General features: G+C 35.1%; 1 protein-coding gene across 6 annotated transcripts in view; it reads left to right on the top strand.

The window, feature by feature from the left end:
• Positions 1-23159, top strand: part of ABCB1 (ATP binding cassette subfamily B member 1) — a 63948-nt gene that overhangs the window by 32023 nt on the left and 8766 nt on the right. For all 6 annotated transcript variants that reach the window (XM_080386358.1, XM_080386357.1, XM_080386355.1 and 3 more), the window contains 13 exons: positions 2213-2374; positions 3908-4090; positions 4885-5031; positions 5350-5454; positions 7350-7427; positions 8840-8923; positions 9884-10087; positions 14493-14593; positions 16399-16539; positions 18302-18458; positions 18885-19082; positions 20813-21019; positions 22570-22716. In XM_080386358.1, coding sequence (XP_080242484.1) covers positions 2213-2374; positions 3908-4090; positions 4885-5031; positions 5350-5454; positions 7350-7427; positions 8840-8923; positions 9884-10087; positions 14493-14593; positions 16399-16539; positions 18302-18458; positions 18885-19082; positions 20813-21019; positions 22570-22716 — 1914 coding nt within the window. The remainder of the gene's footprint in view (positions 1-2212; positions 2375-3907; positions 4091-4884; positions 5032-5349; positions 5455-7349; positions 7428-8839; positions 8924-9883; positions 10088-14492; positions 14594-16398; positions 16540-18301; positions 18459-18884; positions 19083-20812; positions 21020-22569; positions 22717-23159) is intronic.

Raw genomic sequence — 23159 nt, 5'->3', positions numbered from 1 at the left:
CAAGTTAGAAGATGGAATTGTATTTTCTGCATTATCAAGCTGAAATAACATTGTCTTGGTGTAAATACCACCCTCTACAATTATGTGTCTTACTGACATGTATTGCTGTGAGTTACCTACTTAATTAATGTGTGTTGAAGCCTGACAGACAAGATAAGCGCTACCAGCATGTCCCTAAGTTATTGTAGCAGTGAGTTGGCAGGAAACACTCCCAGGAAACATTTGTTCTAGTTAACATGAATACTTCTAGGTGCTTGGTTTGTTCTTAATGGAGAGCTGTTTCAGTAATGACAGCTGAACCCTGGTGCAGCTCAGGAGTCTCTGTATTCATACTGGGGCTGTATCTCCAAATGGTATTCTGAATTTACTCAGTCAGATTCTGCTGGAGTACTGTAATGCTTCCTGCTGCTGTTGGATAGAGAAAGACAGTTTAAGGAGAATTATTAATGGAAACACATTTAATAGAGAAGTTATTTGTCTAGCTTTTATTGGTCACATTAGCTTATAAATTTTGATCCTTATAAAGCTTTGTAGAAGACCTAGGGACTCAAGAATCATGGAATGGTTTGGCTTGGAAGGGAACTTTAAAGATCATCTAGTTGAACCCCTCTGCCATGGGCAGGGGCACCTTCCACTAGACCAAGTTGCTCAAAGCCCCATCCAGCCTGGCCTTGAACACTTCCAATGGTGGAGAATCCACAGCTTGTCTGGGCAATCTGTTCCAGTGTCTCACCATCCTCGTAAAAAAATTCTTCCTTATAGCCAATCTAAATCTACCCTTGTTCAGTTTAAAAGCATTGCTCCTTGTCCTGTCACTACAGGCCCTGGTAAAAAGTCTCTTTCTTACAAGCCCCCTTTATATACTGAAAGGCCACAATAAGGTTTCCATGGAGCCTTCTCCAGGCTGAACAGCCCCTCAGGCTTTCTTCATAGGAGAGGTCTTTCAGACCTCTGATCATTTTTGTGCACCACCCCCCCCCCCCCCCCCCCCCAGGATGCACTCTAACAGGTCCATGTCTTTCTTGCACTGGATGCAGTACACCACGTAGGGTCTCACCAGAGTGGAGTAGAGGGGCAGAATCCCCTCCCTCAGCCTGCTGGTCACACTTCTTTTTATGAAGTGCAGGATACCGTTGACTTTCTGGGCTGAAAGTGCACGTTGCTGGCTTATGTCCAATTTTTCTTCCACCAGCATTCCCAAGCCCTTCTCTGCAGGCCTGCTCTCAATCCATTCATCCTCCAGTCCATATTAATATTGAGGATTGTCCTGAACCAGGTGCAGGGCCTTGCACTTGGTCTTTTTGAACTTCATGAGGTTCAAGTGGGCCCACTCCTTAAGCTTGTTAAAGTCCCTCTGGATGCCTTCAAATTCCTCCCCTCAAATGAATCAACCACACACCACTCAGCTTGGTGCCATCTGCAGACTTGCCAAGTGTGCAGTCAATCCCGTTTGTCTCCATCAATGATGAAGAAATTTAATATTAGGCGTCCCAGTATGGACCCTTGAGGGACATCACTGAAGATGAACTCCATCCAGGTTCCAACAAAATTCCACTGCTTGGGATCATTACTTCAATTATTTAAAAGTTGCTTGATCTCTTTAGTACAGTCTAGTAATTAAAATGGCCAGCTGTGAGATTTGATACATTATGTGCAACAGGCTTATAAATATCCAAATATAGGTAGGTAGTTGAAATGTATTTCACATGGAATTGTAGAGAACTTTGTTTTCAGTGAAGCTACTTGAGTCAGCAATGATTTAGAGCTTAAAGCAATGAAATTTTTTAAAATGTCACTGTGAAATGTTTTCTAATGCTGCTGAATAAAAATATCCTTCACATTTTAAGTTTTAAATGCACAACTATGGGCTTAAACATAAAACCTTCTAGAATTTTTAGAATATTAAGGTTTGTAACATTGTAACATTCTAATTATTGATAATTTTGTTTAGATATTTGTGATCAAAATTTGATGGGTTTGTCCCACAGTGAAAGATTGTGTCTAATATTAATTTTCAAGCTAAACATTATATTTCTGTTTTAAGGTACTAGTTGAAATCTGGTTTTAAATTTATTTTTTTTTAGTTTTACTTTTTAATGTTTTTTATTTTTTTATTTTAATGTTTCCCTTAGGTCTTATTCAAGTCTAATATGAAGATGAACAATTTTTGAACATACTTAGAAATTTTCATATTATATATTGTCATTTCTAGGCAAGGGAAGGACGCACCACAGTTGTAGTAGCTCATCGACTGTCAACAGTCCGAAATGCAGATCTTATAGCTGTGTTTGAAGGTGGAGTTATCACAGAACAAGGAAATCATTTTAAATTGCTTGAGAGAAAGGGAATCTACTACAAACTTGTTAACATGCAGGTACTTTTTTCTTGCTAGCTGTTGCCTCGTTTTCTTTTTTGTATTCCATGCCCATAGTTATTGTATACTATCAGAAGTATGAGGAATTCTGTAGCATATTTTGTTAACAGCAAAAAGATATGTACTTTAAAAGGAAAGCAGTAATTTGAGAGAGAACACCATTGGTTTTGATACCAGACCTATTTAAATGCAGGATAGTACATTTTTAATCCTCTAGGAATTTAAACTTAAAAGATTATTTTGTATTTTTTTATGCAGTTAATGTAAGGTAACTGACTATGGTAGTCTGCTATTCCATTGCTTGTTCTTAGGCTATAATAAAAGGTAAAATACAGGAGCTGGTACTGGAGGAATAGAGCATCCATATTTTAAGCTGTTTAGTTATAGTCCTTCATATGGAATTCCTTCCTAAAGAAGAAAAAGAAGTGGAGGAATAGGAGAAGAGTAATCCCAGCTATGCTGAGTGCAAAAATATGTACACTTTTAAAGTTTTGTAACCAAAGTCAAAGAGATTGGAAATTAATATAAATACCAAAAACTTGTTAGTTATTATATGAAGAACAAAATACTTTGATACTTCCCAGTGTCCCATGTGATATAGCCAAGCTTCATTGGCACCTGTGTCACTGGTGTTTTACTGCATAACTGCAATGCCCATTAAAGAAACGGAAACTGCTATCTTAGTATGTCAGACTGAAAAAAAGTTAAAAAGGCCAGTTAAAACATATCTTCATAAAATAACTATAAGAATGCATTTTATCACCTTAGATTACTTTGTATTCAAGCAATGTGATAATGGGAAAAATTAGGAAATGAAAACAAAGTAATAACAGAAAAAAAATGGAAAGAAAGCAAAAAAAATATTTTTAGTGGTAGTACAAAAAGCAGTAAGAGATAAAAACTGACTGGAAAAAAAGAAAAACAAGTTGAAGGCAACTTTGAATCCAGTTACTATTAAATACCTCAGTGGTGGTTAGACATTTATTTATTCTGTCAAACTGACTGGCAAAACTACCACCAAAAGTTGGGCTCTTTTCCAGACTGTTCAGATTTTTCAGTCAACATCTCTTTTTGACTTGTTCAATCCTGAACTTCCTTATTACATTTAAAGTAAATTGTTAAGTGTTCTGTACCGAAGAGAGGTAATTTTTTCTCACTTCATGAATAAACAATGTCTCCACTGAGAACTCATTCAAAGAGATCCCAAGATGAATGCAAATGGTTTACACTCAATTTAAAACTCTGTTAGGAGTTAATTCACAAAAAAAGAGCAGCTACTTCCACTCCCCTGACATCCACTTACGAGCTGGGATAATCTTATGTATGGATCAAGCTCTGAAGATAGAGGTCTATTCAAATATAATACAGATTTTTATATCTGCTTTGTAGTATTATATATTGTTTTCCCCATATCTCTTTCCACTGAAACAATCAAAATTACTTTTGCTTTAATAACCTTTACTTTGATAATGCTGAAAGTTCAAAGTAATATATGCATAATTAATATTAGCATCATGTTCTTCCCTCTTTTAGGCAATAGAAGCTGAAGTTCCACCATCAGAAAAAGATCAGAATGCACTTAGTGCCAAAACAAGTGAATCAGAATCAGAATTTGAAGAATCCTTAACAAAAGGATTGAGAAGACGATCAACTCGGAGAAGCATGAAAAAGCCAGGAGCACAAAATGATGATCCTGGTGAGAAAACAAGTTCACTTGTAAGTATCTTTGTAGAGCTGTTAGTGAACTTTGATTCCTTTCAACAAAGTATGTTAAAATTAAATTCATTCTCCTGCTCCGGAAGGGTGCAAGGAGGCATTTGATTGGGATGAAAAAAAATGAGAATTTTCTAATTCTAAATACCCTTCGTCTGATAATATTCATAACTTGCTTTGTTATTCTCAACATGAAAGATTATACAAATACAACGCGACTTTAAAAATCTAGAAGAAGGATGAGTTTATTCTTGAAAATCAATTTGCTAGGTTACATGTATTTGCATGCCATACCAACATAGTCAATCCAGACTAAATGTTAATTTTGGGGCGAGAAACAGAACATTTGGCCCAACATACACTCTTACAACAAATCTTACCAAAAAATCATACATAAATATGATTGCTTTCATATTTGCAGCAAATACTTGGCTGTTATAAATTGCTTGATTAATTCAAGCAATTGTTCATTTAGTCACGGATTACACACAGTAATATGCCCAAAATGAATAGCTCAGTCACCATAGACCAATATCAAGAATATTGCTCAATGAAAATTATATAAACTAAAATATAATGACAAGAACTGTAGATATATTCTAACAGGTCTCTTTGTTCCTTTTATTAAAAAAAAAACAAACAAACAAGAAATGTACAGTTAATTATTCATGTTATTAAAAAACATTTGACTTCCCCTGAGTGATTCTAGGAGTAGGAAATTGACTATTAATCTCTCTTTTTCTCCATATTTCTCCAAATACATCCATGTTTGTCCTAACAGAATTCCCATTTTTCAGGATGAGGAATTACCTCCAGCTCCATTTCTGAAAATTATGAAGTTGAACAAAACTGAATGGCCATACTTTGTAGCTGGAACTTTCTGTGCAATTATCAATGGAGCTTTACAACCTGCATTTGCAATCATATTTTCAGAAATTATAGGGGTAAGTTTGAATAAACTAATCCAAAATACTATAAACCCCACAAAATTTATTTCTAATAAAACCAGATCTTAATTAATCACTGCATAATGAAGCTAAGGAGCGGATGAAGCACTATTACAAAAATCTGAAGAATTATGTGAAATTTACAAAACCCTAAAAATCTTGCTGAAACCTGAAATTTGCTTGTTATATGATATGTAACATATGCTCAAATTTTGTATGAGTGAAAATTACTACTAAACGTAGTTATTGAGAAAGATGGAAGTGTTTTAGATAATCAGTTGATTTTAAAAGGTTGTTTTAAATATTATTTTATAGATTTTTTCAGAAACTGACAAGAATGTTTTAAGAGAAAAAAGCAACTTATATTCAGTGCTGTTTTTAGTACTTGGGATCATTTCCTTTTTTACTTTCTTTTTTCAGGTATGTTTTCTTATTTTATCTTTATTATAATTGTTTGTCATGTTTTAGAAATTAGATCTAAAATATACTAAAAATTTGTACCTTCTTAATATGTCTCCAACTCAAACCAGGACCCACATTTGCCATTCTAGGTGTCCTTGTCCTGAACTGAATCTTTTTTGACCTAGAGCTTCTCAGGTTTTAGAGACCTTCCAACCTATTCTGATCGCTTAACTTTAGAACTTCCCCTCTTCTTCACCAAACACATCTCAGCAGGAAACTGGATTCTCTCACTCTTTTTTTCCATTTCCACCTAAGAGCCAACCTCTCCAGCCTTTACATTATACTGCTCCCTTCTCACCCTCAAGCCTTCCTATTTGAATCTGTTAGTAACTGCAAATCTACTGGTCTCTGCCTTAGCTCTGAAATTTTTCACTCCCTTAACCCCTTCCTCATTCAAGTCTTATGTGAATCCCCCCGAAAGATTCCCAGGCCCAGGTCATCAAGCAACACCCGTCATGGTGATACTCAGCTTCTCCTGCTCAAATACTAATGGCTGAACAGTAATACTTCATCCCCTGCTCTCACCGATCTTTATAGCCATCTCAGCTTTTTAAAAAAGAAGTATTTTAGCTTTACGCTAATTCTTATACATACCTGATTGCCACAACACTGCCACAGTTCAGAAAAAAAAGGTAGTAATCATACAGGTGCAAACTTTGGCATTTTAATATTTTCATATATAGTCTGGTTTATAATTTCTGAATATGTCTGTATAGTTTTATCCATTAAATGAGCCTACACAGTGAAATACTAAAGTGCCCTTGAGATGGCAGTAGAAACAGTCTCTTGAAAAAACCTTTTGGTTTATTTATGGTTTTGTCTCATTGCACATGCATGCAAGAAGGCCTTGAGTATAGAAGACCGAGTTATAGATGGCTATAACAGATTTGCTCAATTTATAGATGGTCATATAATATAAGAGTTCATTGAGATATAACACCCCCAGATTAGTAAGAATGAAAATAGTGCCCATTCTCTGATGTTATTCTGTGATTTTTTTCAAAGTCACATATGCAAATTTACACATAAAATTACACGTGCAAATTTACAGACAGTATAGGAGCACAGCAAAGAGAATGATCACAGTTAATGGAGAAATACTTGCTGATTGGAATAAGCCATAATAATATTTCTTAGTATCACATAGTACAGTTGCATCTGTGGTTTGTATTTTAAGAGTATTCAATTTCATAAATGTAGTTTCCAAACAACTAATATTTGTAATCACATAAAAATGGTAGCAAGCTAAACAAAGCTGATTACAAACACTGGTGTAATACTGAAATGTAGGAAGAGTGTTATCTTCCCAAAAATGTAACCACCGTATTCCTTTTTTTGTATCTTGTTAAATTAATTCACATAGCTGGTTAGAAGTATGTTCAATTAATTATAAAACATCACTTATGTATTACTGTTGATAGTTATGTTAGGATCCCAGGGAAGAAATCTTAATTCCATTTGGGTCAATGGGAAATTTGTGTTTCACTTCAACGAACCCCGATTGCCTTACGAAGTCTTTAACCTAAAAGCCACTTGTTTAAATCTGACTTAGGTCAACTCAGATAAAAATGAAGTCAAAGGGTTCATTAGTGATTTTTTCCTTTAAGCATGCTGATGAAGCAGTGCTGGGAAATACTGTTATGCTCTCTGTATTTTTTTTGAGAAATAATACTGAATGTCTGTACTGTGAACCTACTGGAATTTGTGAATATTAAACTTGATTTTCCATTTGCTTCATGCAATTAGAACTGCAATATTTCATATTTTGACATTGTAGAGACAATGTATCTAAAGTATTTATTGAATAAACACAATCTAACAGTATGCTAAAAATTTCACCTTTTCTCAAATAGGGTTTCACATTTGGCAAAGCTGGAGAAATTCTTACAATGAGGCTTCGATTCATGGCATTTAAAGCAATGCTTAGACAGGTAAAGAGAAATATTCTTATTTCCATGGTTTTAAAAATAATAATATAGGTATCATAAAATAACCACATTCTACATTATCATATTATGACTTGTCTACAGAGAAGATTCTTTAAATCAGTCCAGAAACCAATTTAGTTAGTTACATGTGGTTAAGCGAAGTATCCTGAGAGAGAGTCTTAAATCAATACAAAAGCTTTTTACGTACTCCTTGCAAGGACACCCAAGTTACTATGGTCTGGCAAGTTGATGTGCACCAGTAGTATTCCATTATGTGTTCATTTGCCTGCTTTTCTTTCCTGGTGCCCTTTCTTCCCTAAAGAAATGCAATGCAATGCAGCTTACATTGTAACACTTACTTCAGATGTCTGATTTAAAGTGTAATATGTACAGGTACATTTTTATTTATTTATTGAAGATCTCTTTCAAATAGTTCCCAAATCTATAATTGTTGTTCATTAATACAATAGTGAGATTGTATACTTAAATCTAAAGCCACTTTCAGAGAATTAAAATATAAATATTTCATAATGTTTTTAAGTAATTCATGTAGTTATCTAAATTTGCCTTAATCTTGTACAATTTCAGGATCAGTATTTTAGATTTTCAAATACACGCTATAATATTTCTGGGGGTTTGTGTCTTGCACATAAAGCTACATGTAGACGCAGAATTTGATTCTTGGGAACAAGACTATTTGCAATGTGGACAGAAAGCTGTTGTAGTCTGAAATCTATGATTTATAGATCAGCCTCACTGAAAATCTAATGAAAGAGCAATCTTACAACTGACTCGAGTCACAAATGCCTGTAATACATTATCAGGTCTTCATTCAATGCATATTACACATGAAAATTTAGATCAGATATTTGGTCATATGATGAATAAATTATAAACAGTGTACCTGACTCCAACTCTGACTTTGATCAGACAGACCAGTTTATTTGGGTTTTTTGTTGGGATCTCATAGCTTCCAAATAAGCCTCTTCAATCTGGGAAAGAGCAAAGCAATGAATTGGGAATTTTTACCCTGAAAATGCTTTACACTACATTCGGCCCCAAACAGCTTTGCCGTTGTGAAGGAGTGTGACTGAAGAGATGTCTCCTTCAAGGAGATGCAGTTTCAGCAGGGGAAGGGGAGGGTAAATTTTGGGTTTGGAAATCTCCCAGGCTGCTCTCCTTTTTCAGCAGTGACAGGGTACACATCAGATCATCCACAAGCATACACTTTTTTTTTTTTCTAAAAAATATTCATTGTGCAATGAAGAAATTAGATTTTATTAAATATGCAGAACTGATGTGCTGCCAAATACAGTCTTCTGACACTGAACTCAGTTATACTAGGCAAACAGTTTTACTTTGCGGTTTGAATGAAATGTCCAAAAACTGGTCCTAAGAAATGCTTCTTATTGTAGGACATGGGCTGGTTTGATAATCCTAAAAATAGCACTGGAGCATTAACTACAAGACTTGCTAATGATGCCTCACAAGTGAAAGGAGTAAGTAAAATTTTGTTTTGGAATTTTTGTATTTGGGTTAGCATGTAGTAAAGTTGCAGCTTGGGTTTGGTTAGGTAACAGTCTTGACTTTGACAACTAAAAATTGCTATAAAATGATAGCTGCTTTAGAATGCACTGATGTGTTTTATAACAATGATGGTAATATATGTTTACAAAATAATTACCAAGTTAACATTTTTTTAAAAGTTTAATGTTTCAGGGTCTTCATTATTAAACAAATACATTGGGAATATCTGTATCTAAGAAGTCTGTTTAGAGATACTTTATTTACCTAAATATATGTATCTAAATTTGTTCAGTTTATGACCTCCTGCTCTTTTTTGATTATACAGATTCCTTATATGAAAAAAAATTAGATATAGTAGCAATAAACTTCCTTTTCCATGTTACTTTTTGGAGATTCTTTAGAAGTAATTTGTGAACTTTCAGGAGTCTGTAATATTTAGGCTACAGAGCACTGAATTTAATTATTCATGTATGCTTAAGTAAATTTTTACTGCTACATGAAGCTATGTGGTTTTTTCTGAACTGAGCAGTTCTGTAGTATCTTTGGCTTTATTTCCATAGTAGAAGTTAAAATTTCATTTTCTTCTTTGTTAGGCTCTGTGTGATGACTTGTAAAGCTAGCTGCATGACTTACAAAATGTGACAGATTTTAGTATTTAGCTGAAAATGTAAATATGTGATATGGTTAAAGTCTGTTCAGCTTCAAAAGCAAAATTTAGAAACTGCAGTGCAAATTTAAGTAATCAGAATATGGGAATTAAACATGATCTAGATAATCCTTTACAAATCATTTAAGAAACTCCTATTCTGAAAAACAACAAAACTGAGTTAAGACTTGAAATAGTGTTTTAAGAATCAGGAATATTATAGGTGAAAACGCTCTACTTACTTAAAATGTTACTTTAGCAAGAAATGTCTTTTTAATTCCTCCAGGCAACTGGTGTCAGACTGGCATTAATTGCCCAAAACATAGCTAACCTGGGGACTGGAATTATTATATCATTAGTTTATGGCTGGCAGCTGACCCTGCTACTTCTAGCTGTCATACCGATCATTGCAGTGGCAGGAATGATTGAAATGAAGATGTTGAGTGGGCATGCTAAGAAAGATAAAAAAGAGCTGGAAGCTGCAGGAAAGGTGGGTCTAGAGAATTTTATCTATTTCTGTGTAATGTATACAAACATGTTTATGAAAGCATTGTTGACTGATCTATTACTTCCATATACAGAACATATCATAATATGTAACTTCCAGAGACAGACAGGCTCTATATAGTTTCACTAGTAGACCTACAGAGCATTACACTTCTTCAATAATAATTGAAGGCTTACATTATTAACCAATATTATTTTTTTTTTTTATAATTGATAAGCCCCAGAATGTGCTAAGCACTATTCAGGCACGTTCTTTCTCCTTCCTGTTCTGATCATCTCTGTTTTCCTTATTGTGCAACCCTCTTCATTTTGACATTCTCTTTTTTTTTTTTTTTTTTTTTTTTTTTCCTTTCATCCCTTTTTGGCATGTCATCTGTCTTACATATATTATACTGCTCTTTTTTTTTTCTCTTTCATCTTATTAATGTTTGCAGGGATAATATGTATATATCCACTGGTTTCTGAGTCTGTTTGCCATTCCTTTATTTCTTGAGTGGAAGAGAAAGATGAGAACTGAAAAGCGAGAAGGCTAGACTCTTGTTTAAGAAATTAGATGAAGGCATTTAATGCCACTTCATTCCAAAAATCCTTTTGCGACAGAACAACTATTTCATCACTTCCCAGATATTGCTTTCTTCAAGGTAAAGCTTTTCTAAAATCCCTTACTATGTCCTACTGTTTTTAAAAGCTGTTGAAAAGAAAATAATTTATCTAAGGCCATGCACATAAGGAATAATATTAATCTTCAGATTTGGTATTTAAATGTATGTATCTGCATATGTGCTAGCAGTCTAATGTCCCCTTATACTTATTGGAGATGCCCTAGTATCTGGGTGGCCTCCAGCTGCCATTTCAGAAGAGTATGGGTCTACTCTATGTTCTATCGGCCATTCCTTACCCAAATGTGTTGAGTATCCTAGAGCATCTCCAATGGCGCAAGCCACCTGCATGTGGGTGATGGAATTAGTCCTTCTCACTTAAAGCCAGTGATCCTGGAGAATGAGACCAGGTAGGCATATAATGCATAGGCAGCTGAATTGCTTTCTAGTTCTGTTGAATAGGTATCCATTGACTACACTGGTATCTTAGACACCTAAATTGAGTTGTGTTAATATGACATCCCCCCCAGTAACTCCTATTTGCTAAATGGGTTTTATTTCCTTCCACCACATTTGTAGAGAAAGTTGCTGAAAAACATTTTTGTCCCTCCAAGTCCACAGGAAACTGTAACGATCTTTCCATGGTTTTTTTCATACAAACCAAAGGATGCAGTCCCTTTCCTTTCAACTGACTACGTTTCTGCTTCTTCTTTCTAATGGCTGAATGTTTATTTCATATTATTTTGTTGTAATATACAACAGAAAAAAGTTGACAATTCTTGGAATAGGCACTAGAGACTTTCTTAATTCAGCAGATTGTGAAAAATTAGCACAAAAATATATTATTTTTTTTTGCAAAGCAAAATGCTTTCTTTTCTTGCCAATATATGAATTTCCTCTCTCAAGGCAACCTAAGCAAGCACTAGACTACAGACATTTTATTCAATTACCATTTTAAAAAACCCCAGTTTTCTTCAGTGAAAATAAGGTTTTACCTGGAAAATTTGCTTTCTGCAGAGGGTCATTGAACTTATGTTAGTAACAAAAAAAGATGACTACTCCTGTGAGTATTGGTGAGACAATATAACTAAGAAGAATAAAACCTATTTCATTTCTTTATTAACATTGTGTATTACATTCAAATAAATGAGTTAGTTGTGTGCAAAGTTTTAAACAGTGGCACAAACATTACTAAGGCTGTAAGATAATTATATCCCTATATTTTAGAACACAGATAACAGTACTACAGTTTAAAAATCTTTGGTAGCAGTTTATGAAGAAAAATCCTTTCAGGTCTGTGGTTTAGATAACTTAGATAAAAGTAGCAGGGTATAGAGGTTATTTGTTTTTCTGTTTTAAATTGTAGGCATTTGAACTGCATGACGAATTGCCATAACTCTGGTGTCCTATAAGACATAACATACAGGATCACTTTTCAGAACAGAATTTAATTCTATTCATAGAATCAGAATCATAGAATATCTCACGTTGGAAGGGACCCATAAGGACCATTGAGTCCAACACCCTGCTCCTCACAGGACTACCTAAAACTGAACCATATGACTAAAAGCATTGTCCAGACGCTCCTTGAACTCTAACAGGCTTGGTGCTGTGATCACTTCCCTGAGGAGCCTGTTCCAGAGACTGACCACCCTCTCAGTGAAGAACCTTTTCCTAATGTCCCATCTGAACTTCCCCCTGATGCAGCTTCATTCCATTTCCTCATGTCCTATTGCTGGTCACCAGAGAGAGGTCATCAGCACCTCCCCTTGAGGAAGTTGTAGACTGCAATTAATGCTGCAAAAGACCCCTCACCTTCTCTAAGCTGAACAAACCAAGTGACCTCAGTCGCTCCTCACAAATCCTGCCCTTGAGACCTTTTGCCATCTTGGTTCTCTCCTCTGGGCATACCTAATAGTTTGATGTTCTTATATTGAGGTGCCCCAAACTTCACACTGTACTCGGGTGTGGCCACACCCTTGCGGTGTAGAGCGGGACAATCACCTCCCTCAACCACCTATCTACACTGTGCTTGATGCACCTCAGGACACAATTAGCCCTTTTGGCTGCCAGGGCACACTGTTGACTCATATTCAACTTGCCATCAACCCAGACCTCCAGATCATTTTCTGTGGGGGTGCTTTCCAGCCTCTCATCCCTTAATTTGTGTGTATAAACAGGATTAGCCTGTCCCAAGTGCAGAATCTGGCACTTGCTCTTGTTAAATTTCATATGGTCGGTATTTGCCTAGCTCTCTAGTCTAACCAGATCTCTCTGTAAGGCCTCTCTACCCTCGAGGGAGTCCACAGCTCCTCCTAATCTAGTATCATCACCAAACTTAGTGCACATTCAACTCCTGCGTGCAGATCATTTATAAAAACTTTATAAAGAGCACTGGTCCTAAAATTGAGCTCTATGGAAGCCCACTAGTGACTGGCAGCTAGCCGAATATAACACCATTTACTAAAACCCTTTGAGCCCAACCCATCAGCCAGTTTTTCACCCAACATATTATGGAGTTCTCTAGGTGTGTGCCAGACATCTTGTCCAGAAGAATAGTGTGAGAGAGTATCAAAGCTCTTATTAAAATGAAAAAAATACTGGCTTCCCTTGGTCAACAGGATGGGTGACCTTGTCATAAAAGGAAACTAAGTTAGTTAACAGGACTTTGCCCCTGTAAACCCATCTTGGCTATGGCCAGTGACTGCATTGTCTCTCAAATGTTTTCGAATAACTTCCACAATAACCTTCTCCATGATTTTACCAGGCACTGAAGTGAGACTGACAGGCCTGTAGTAGTACAGTAAGTTATTAAGTTTTCATGCTTCTCCCTGAAGCTTATGTCCTGCTTTTTCTGTAAATACATGCTCAGTTCAGAAAGATTTCTATAGAACAGGGACTTTACTGACTTCTAGGCGTGAGCTGGAAACAGAGGGAGTTTCAGGATTCTAGGTCCAGAGAAGCACAGTGTTCTCCCAAGAACTGGTTCTCAAAGAGCGTTATGGAAAATATGAGCCATGTAATATACCAAATGCAGTAACCATATTATGTAAAATAAATGCATATCTAGTCTATGCTTTCTAAAATTAAAATATAACATAATGTTAAGATTGAGCTTCTGTAAGTTTTAGGATGTTAAAAAAACATTGTCTGTCTCTTGGTAACAAAACCCTACGCATATGGACTGAATTGACCATACAGGCTCCTATGCTTATTGTGTGGTCATTGAGGAAGACCTTCTGGGCATCTACGTAGACTTAACAGACTACCTAAAAGCCCTGAATCTGTTGCTTCCTTGTAGGCATGCATCTACTGCCTTCAAATGTTATTAAGTATTTTTGTGTATGCAAATGACTCAAGTCTAAAGAATCTGTAAGCTTAAAGAAGGTGTTATTGGTCAGATCAAATATTTACTGCTGAGATCTAAGTTAGGCTCCAGGCCCATATGTAACCTGGATATTCCAATTACAGCCCAAACACAGTGGACTGCAAGTTGAATGCTAAATTGCCATTTTTCTTACATTTGAATATGTACTCCATAATTGTCATTGCTCTCTAATGGTTTTTCCTCGCTTATTTGGAGGACATTAAAGAGGTCTTATCAGAAAATCTCACTGTCGTAAAAATAAACATGTAAAATGCTTGCTTTTGATAACAAAGCTCCATGATTTTAATAACAATTATAAAACAATCAATATCATATTCCACCAGAATCTTATTATTAGCTTAGAATAAGAAATTTCAACCTAATCTGAAGTTTTGATTAAAACTTCTGTGTTTCTATTGCAGATTGCCACAGAAGCCATAGAAAATATTAGAACTGTTGTTAGTTTGACCCGAGAAAGAAAATTTGAGTTGATGTACGGGGAACGCTTGCAGGTACCATACAGGTATAATAAAAATAACTAAGCTAAAAAAAAAAATTAAAAATCTGTCTTCAAATTATAGAATAAATTACATATATTTACTTGGACAAACATTGATATTTTTGTTAGTGTGTATGATATAATGTAAAACTTAATTACTTTAGATATAAAGTAAATATTTTACATAATTTTATTAACAAATGTAACCACCAGCCAACATTTTTGTTCTTTGATTTAATTAATTTTCTGTGATAATATTGGTATTTTCTATCGCAGTGTCACTTGGTTTGGAAAAATGTTAGTTTTAAGTGAGCTTTGCAAGTCATCTAATCTAACCTCCCACCTGAAGTGTTCCAGATATTTAATTAAATGCCTTTTAATGTAAATTGAATACTGCATTAAGCCATTTTTGAAAGTATGAATAGGACTGAAAACATTTGTGTAATTACTTACTGGTTTGTGGCTGAAAAAAAGTAATATAATTATACCTGAACTAAATAAAAATGTCTTCAAGTGAATAACTAAAAAGATACTGTCAATTAAAGATTTATTTGTTCTAGAATGAAATATTTCCTTTTCAGACATCCATGAGAAGAGTAAAGGAAATGCCAGCATATGTACACAGATATGATGGGAGAGAAGTAGGGGTGCTGCTAATACATCCACCATAATAACTGAGTGGTTAGAGCATAGTGCAGGACATAAAAGATATTAGTTAGGGATTTTTTCAGGCTGCTGGATTCCAAGTCTGTATCTCACAACTTGCAGGATGATGCCTAACCATTTTCAGGGTTGACATTGATGATTAGGGATTGATGGGATTGCTCCAAGACTTTCATCTTAATGTTGTTCTAATATACATAAGAGCTTATTGCCCTATGGGTCAGTTTGTCTGGAAGAGATAGGACGTGTTTTTCAGTTAATATTTCAGTGCATGTTAAACCACTGATTAGGCAGAGTTGCTATTTCATAAAAATTGAGCTTAGGCCTTCTGTTATACTGAATTAATGCACAAATCAGCTATGTAAAAGAGAAGTCACAACAGCCTCTTAATAAAAAAAAAAAACCCATATTTGTGAATCTGGCTTCTGTATGTTTTGGTTTGGGTTCTTTCTAGAAGGATCCATACTGTTGTGACTTAGTGTTAATAAAATTAAACAGTTTTCTTTCTTTTTTTATGGTATCATTCATAGTTACAGAAAATTTTCTCTCTGCCTTGCTTTTAGTTATAGGCATAGTTTTATCATCCAAAATCTAATCTCTGCATCATACTTGCAGGCTTCATCTTATTTGAGAAAGGAATTTTGACTGATTAAATTGAAAATAAAGATTCTTAGGCATATAATATTGAACTTTAATATCTTTGTTATTCAGTTTACATAAAATTGCAAGTAAAGAAAAAATGTCACAAAAATATGGCTTTGGCTGAAGGTAAGTTAACAGTTCTGCTCTTTTTTTCCACTCTTATGTGATGCAGTAGTACAATTTCAACATGTTATTTACATCTTCGAAGTGGTAATCATGGACAGAACTTTAAAGCGTTTTAAAACTGAGACGCTAAGACAATGATTATAGATAGCATCTATGGTGTCAGCTGTTTTTGCACTATATGCACCAGCATATTACAAGCTGTTCTTGGAAGTAAATAAAATTCTGGGATCAAAACTAACTTTCTCTTGGACACAGTCTAATAGGAGACAAGGGATTGTATTGTTTAAGCATGAATACACTTCCCATTCATAACAGTATCATCTGAAGCCAATTAATTGGTTTTTGCATACTAGGATTTATGTATGATTTTTTGTGAAAATATCCATTATTTTTTACAGAAATTCTGTGAAGAAGGCACATATATTTGGATTGTGTTTTTCCCTTTCACAAGCAATGATGTTCTTTACCTATGCTGGCTGTTTCCGGTTTGGTGCCTATCTAGTGGTGAATGGATTAATGGAGTATAAAGATGTGTTTTTGTAAGTATCTCCTTCGCAATCTTCTGTACTTAAATGTAATGAAAGCATATTACAAAGCCGATAATCATGGTGACTACAGAGCCTGATCTGTTCAGATAGACCTGATTTTGGATTTCCTTTCCTGTATTTATTTGGGACAATTATGTTTTCCAGAGGTTGAAACAGTATCCTACTTACGTCACTTTGTTTATTCTCACCAGTCTTATCATCCATGTAGCTGTGAGTTTCTCTGTATATTCTACAAAAGACATAGTCGTACCTATTCATTGAAACATAATCATATTGTAAAAATCTTTTTAAGAATAGGTCATCAGTGTCTTTTTTAATTCTATGTCAGGTTTATTAATAGAAATTTGAGATCTTCTCTAAAATACACGTCAAATAATTGGAGAACAGGATTCCATAAGGCAGATGCTGTTCACTATAAGGGAAGGAAAACTAAATCATTTCAGATGACATTCATATAAGAAGCTTGTGCACTTAAATGAACCAATTTCATGTAGGAAATGAAAGCATCAACCATGAATGTAAGAACAGTATGTAGAGTACTGTACATACTCATAGTCAGGTGGAGGATTTTATTTTTAATTTAGACAGGTACAACAATTAAAAGGAATCACTTTGAAATTTTAGCTTATCCTTAGCTTCTTACTTTTATATTTTGGGTTTATAATCACTGTTTATCTAATCATTTGCCATAATACCTAAGAGCCCCTATCATAACCAAAGTCCCATTCTTCTAGATCATATATAAAATAAGAAGAAATGTAATTTAGAATTTAAGAGTGAATAGCTCAATACAGGCCTATGGAAACAAGTATGAAAAGATTGAGATTCTACCAGTATGGATATCAGTGACCTCAATAGCTAAGAAAGGCCAGTCATACCAATTTTTTGTGGGCAACCTGATTACAGACAGTTAACACAGCTCATTTTCGCTGTAAGATGTTGAAAAGTGTCTGCATTCCATCTGCTTGCTGAACATTTCCAGCCAGCTGGGTGAGTGAACTTCCAGTAGCTCAGCGAGTGTTAGGTCAGGCAATCCCTTCCATATCTATGTGAGCCATTCTAGGCTGTTTAAATGCAGAATAAAATGGATTAGTTTATATAACTCTGAGAGAAGATAAAAATTAATATAAATGGATTTATTTTACTTTGCCTTTAAACAGGCTAAGAAGTCTCATAGCCTGCAAAGGCACATCTACATTCACCATAAAAAAATAATAGTGTAGTTTTCAGCCTTTTTCTGGTGTTGTGAACCCTTCAAACTTTTTCCAGCAGAGCTGTGATAGCAAATTAAATCTTCATTGTCATGTTACAGGCTTGATTTCTTACTTTCGTTGGTGCCTTAAAAATTAATCACTAACTGCCAGAGGTCATTGAACCATAAAGAGGAAACCACAGCAACAGCAGAACAGGATTAGAGTAACAATTTCACCATCCATTGACCACTTTCCTTCTAGCCCCAGTTGAGACTAAATATAGTTAATCAGTATTAATCATTACAGAAATTAGAGGTAATAAGTAATGAAAGCATTGGATTTTGAATGGAGACTTGTTTATCTCGCATAGTTAAAAGAGGGTAAAAACAAATTGCTGGGGCTAAACGAGTATTTAAATAATTATACTTGGTTAATACATTATTCTTTTTAATTTAGCCCCCTTTTTCTAATGAATAAAGGAAAAAATTGACTGCAGCCCCATTTGCATTGTCATTTTCTTCATTGCCTTTTATTGAATTTTTTTTTCTTCCTGATTTCAGAGTATTTTCAGCTGTTGTATTTGGTGCAATGGCATTAGGACAAACCAGCTCTTTTGCTCCAGACTATGCCAAAGCCAAGGTATCAGCAGCCCACTTGTTTCTGCTGTTTGAAAGAGTACCCTCAATAGATAGTTACAGCGAGGAAGGAGAGAAACCTGTAAGTAAGCCATGTGTAACAGGCAATATTATTTATGGACAATATTCCTCCCACTTCCTTCAAACTGATTTTTGTTTTCCTTCTGATTATTTCCTTATCTCAAAGTATTCTTGACACCTTATCCAAATGCAACATGGACTAAGTTCTCTATTGTGAGTCCAGCTTCTGCCCACATGGACTAAAGGTTATTTGTTTTGAAAATCTGGTTAAGGTACAATTTGTGTGGAGTTGAACTTCAAAATAGTTCAGTGCTGTACTTTGAATTTACAGCTTCAAAAGATTTGGACCACAGAGTTAAAGTCAGTATTCCAGCAAATGCAAAATTTTATTTCAGTGGGGGGAAAAAACCCAAAACTTCTGCAACTCTATTTGAATCTTTTCTCAAATTGTCTTAAAGATGTAACAGTGATACTATTTCAATTATAGGAAACATTTGGGGGAAGCATAACGATCAAAGATGTGGCATTTAACTACCCAAACAGACCAGAGGTCAAAATCCTCCAAGGTTTGAATCTAAAAGTAGAAAAGGGACAAACTCTGGCTCTTGTTGGTAGCAGTGGCTGTGGGAAGAGCACTGTTGTTCAGCTGCTTGAGAGATTTTACGATCCACTTGATGGAGAAATGGTAAGTATTTTTGTAAGAACATGTAAACATGTTAAGTGAAGATGTGCTTTTAGAGTATAACATATTTCTAATTTTATTTTAAAAATATTTTTCATGTTAAAGACAAGCAGTGACTCAGAGTTCCTTATTTAAAAGGGATTAATATTATAATGCAGAAAGTCCCTGTATCCCACATGGTAATATATTAATGAAGGAAGATCTGTGTGGTAAAAATATGCCCGATCCACAGCTTTAATGATGGCTTTGAATTTAGAACAAATTTGCTGAGAAGTTTTTGTTATGAAAACTTTAAAAGTTATTAAATACACGTATCTACTTCTGTGTAATGTAGTAATAGAACTTTCCATCTATTTTTTTTCCTAAAAGAGTGAACATTGACAAAAATAATTGTTATCGTTATTTTTACTTGTCAGAAACATCTTTCAGAGTATGCCCACCCACCAAGTGACAGATTGTAAATACTTTTGGTAATTTTGGTTTAAGTACATCTAGGGTTTCCCACACTACTTATTCAGCAAATTTACATTTTTTTTTTCATATAACTGTATTGTTAATTGCCATTTTCTCTTTGCTGTAAAATGTGCTCAGAGATTTTGCTTAAAAAAGAACCGACATGGTTTGGGTTGGATGAGGTGAGATTAACAAGAATGTTCAGAACTTGTCTCTGCAGAGATACGCACAAATGATAAAGCAATACTTAAATAAGGCTTGGGTGTAATGGGCAAGATTTTTCTGAGGTTGGAACAAGTCCAGTGTAGCAAACTGATGTGTTGAAAGAAGCAGCATAGGTGCCCCAAAAGTATGTTTAACCAAGTGCAACTTCATCACCAATGTTTTTGACCTTGTATCCATAAATAACCGACAGTGGTTTATTTATGGTTTACTGAAGGGAAATTAATCTACTGAAGGTAGATTAACCACATCCAGTATCCATGTTTTGAAAGGGGTAGTTCTTCAGTTACCCAGCTGATCATGTCACTCAACACATAGCCTGAGCAATGCACTAGGTGATTCTAGTGGAGATGTAACAGCCCTTTTAATGTCCTGGTACATTTGTGTCCAAGTTGATATGACTGCATAATTATGAAACTGATCTATCCAGAAAAAAAATATTTCTCTTGACATCTATCTAATAGACAATTATAGTAACTCAGTAGTCAAATTTAGCAGAAGTATGACAGAGTTACCAATAAAGCAGACTGGCTGCAAATGACATCTTAAGGAATCCAGAAGTAAATTTGTCCATTGTCAGGCAGTACATTACAATTAAATTTAAGATTTGATGCTTGACTTAGAGATGTGTGAAGGAGTGAACCTGACTCTTTCTTTATTTTAATGGAATACTACTGCCAATCAGCTTCTTCTGTGGGAATATATGTGCAAATGGGGGAAAGCTTTACTGCCGAAGACAGAAATGAAAGAAATTTGCCCAAAGTTCTTTGAAGTTGCTTTAGTATATCCTGTCTTCCAACCGTCTTCAAAATCCTGATTAAAGCTTTAAGCAAAGAAAAGGACTGAGGCAGCAGAAGGGACTATCCTCCCTCTTATATAATAGCCCTTAGAGAATTTTGGAACATAGCGGAGAAGGAGGGGAAAGGATTGTATGAGCTTTCAGTATGGTAACTCTAAGGAAAGAGCTGCAATTGCACAACTTCTGTGTATGAATTTGCCATAAGTCTCAAATCCCCATATAGCTACGTGACTGAAATTTAAAATGTTTTGTTTCTCAGCTTTTTGATGGCAAAAGTGCAAAGCAACTAAATATCCAGTGGCTGAGAGCTCAGATTGGTATTGTCTCACAAGAACCGATCCTGTTTGACTGCACTATAGCTGAAAATATTGCATACGGAGATAACAGTCGGCAAGTGTCACATGAGGAAATTGTTAATGCAGCAAAAGAAGCCAATATTCATTCCTTCATTCACTCTCTGCCAGATGTAAGTTATTCCTTCTCTCTCATACTTAGAATGGAGGTCACCTACTGTGGCAGGGAAAAATTGTGTCCATTTATGATTCCCTGGGATAGAATAATTACCTGAGATGCAAAATTCTCTGAAACTGATTTTTAAATCTTGTCCTTTCTTAATTGCATTTACCATACTTATTTTCACTCTGGGAGACTCTATTGTCAGGTGGAGACCTGAACATTTAAGATACCTGGGAAGAAAATCCACAATTCTGAGACCTGGAAGTATGGGATGGGGATTTTTTTAGTGAATCGAACATTTCTTTTTATGTTCCTATTTATCTCAAGCATATGTAAAGGACTCTGCTAGACTGACAAGTTTCTTTTACATTTCTTCCAGTTATACCTAGTCAGAATTTAAATTTCTAGTATTCCTACAGTTCAAAAATTACTAAGAAAGTTTTTCACACACACACCCCCCCCTCTGTGTGTGTGTGTATATGACCAACACGTAACAATGTAAGAATGAACATCCTGAGTCAGGTAAAAGGTCTGTCATGCACAAAATCTTGTCCCAGGCAGTGACCAGCAATATATATTTACAAATAAGTCTTCAAAAAGACTAAAAATTAATCACATTTCCCCTGGTTTCTCATCTAACTTTGCATAATTTGTGACTTGGGGATTTCCTAAGATAGAAATCATGTTTTATTATTTAGTTCTGCAGGTTTGACAAATCAATTTATAACCTATGTCAACTTGTATCCAAAACTTCCTGAAGCAAGAGGATCAACAGCTGCTTTGTATGTTCTAAATATTCAGCTCAATTTCAGCCTGTTAAGCTGCTTTTTGCATTTTTCAAAAAAAATACAAAGGCCAAAGTCCATGATTCTTGCAAGTCGTGCTTAATTTCTAATGACTTAGAGTTCTGCTTTTTCCAAAACTTTTTAGAGAAATCTTGTTTATATAATGATGGCTCATAAAACTTCCATGCTTTTTGCAACCAAATATATAATACCTCAAATACTACAGTGACCTACAGACCTACATGACTAGTTATATCAGTTAAGGTGGACCAAATTAAAATCATAACTGTCCAAAACTGTAGTATAGATAAAGCATATAAGTGTATGTGTCTATATATAGATACATAGTATATAATTTGGCCTGAAACTGATCAATCTTATACATGGCTATTTTTTAGTTCAGGATGAACAAATATGGGTTACAACAACTGATTGGTTAAGATACCAAGTCGGAGTATTAAAGGTCAGAGTTTGATCCCCAGTATTGTCATAAACTTTCACTGAGCTTGGTGTTCTGTCTCCTGATTGAAAATGTTGCCTTCCAACCTTAGAGGGGTTGTTGCTTTGAATTTACAAAACGGCTGATGCTACAAAGAAGTCTCCTAGTAAAAGATTTATAGATTTGTGGGAGATAGCAATTCTGGTCATCTGTTTTTAGAGAGCTATTGGCATCAAATATGCAGTTTATGGATGGTTGGTGTCAGAGTTGATATGCTTAAATATACTTCAGAATAATTTTGCATTCATAATCTGAACTTAATTATATTGTTCCTAGAAATACAACACCCGTGTAGGAGACAAAGGAACTCAGCTTTCTGGTGGTCAGAAACAGCGTATTGCTATTGCCCGAGCTCTTGTACGTCAGCCTCAAATTCTGCTACTGGATGAAGCTACATCTGCCTTAGATACAGAAAGTGAAAAGGTAACTTGATTGTGGATTGCCAGGAATCTGGAACCTAAATCCGTATTTGTTTCTATTATGCTTACAGTTTTCACTTCCATAGGTTAAAGCCCAAAGCTGGAAATACAGTGTTTTAAGCACATTACATATTAACGTTAATAACAGACAAATATAAAGGTCTTACTCCTCATTGCCAAAAAAAAAAATTTTTTTTTGAATCTGTATGGCAGTAGACAGATCAAAGTAGCAACGACAAAGGCATTCCTTTGCCTGAAATTCTTCAGGCTTCAATTAGAAAAGTGCTATCAAAATTGAATCAGGAAGCACAAACTTCAGAAGCTGAAAAGGTTGAGGATACTGCCAGAAAACTTTTTTTTCTGGGAAACTGCCAAATCTTGCTTTCATATTTTTTCTTGTTTCTCCCATTGATCTTCAGTCCTTGCTATATGTTCATGGCTAATATG

Source organism: Falco punctatus, assembly GCF_963210335.1.
Source record: "Falco punctatus genome assembly, chromosome: 4".
Classification (NCBI taxonomy): Eukaryota; Metazoa; Chordata; class Aves; order Falconiformes; family Falconidae; genus Falco; species Falco punctatus.
This window is presented reverse-complemented; position numbering and strand designations above follow the sequence as displayed.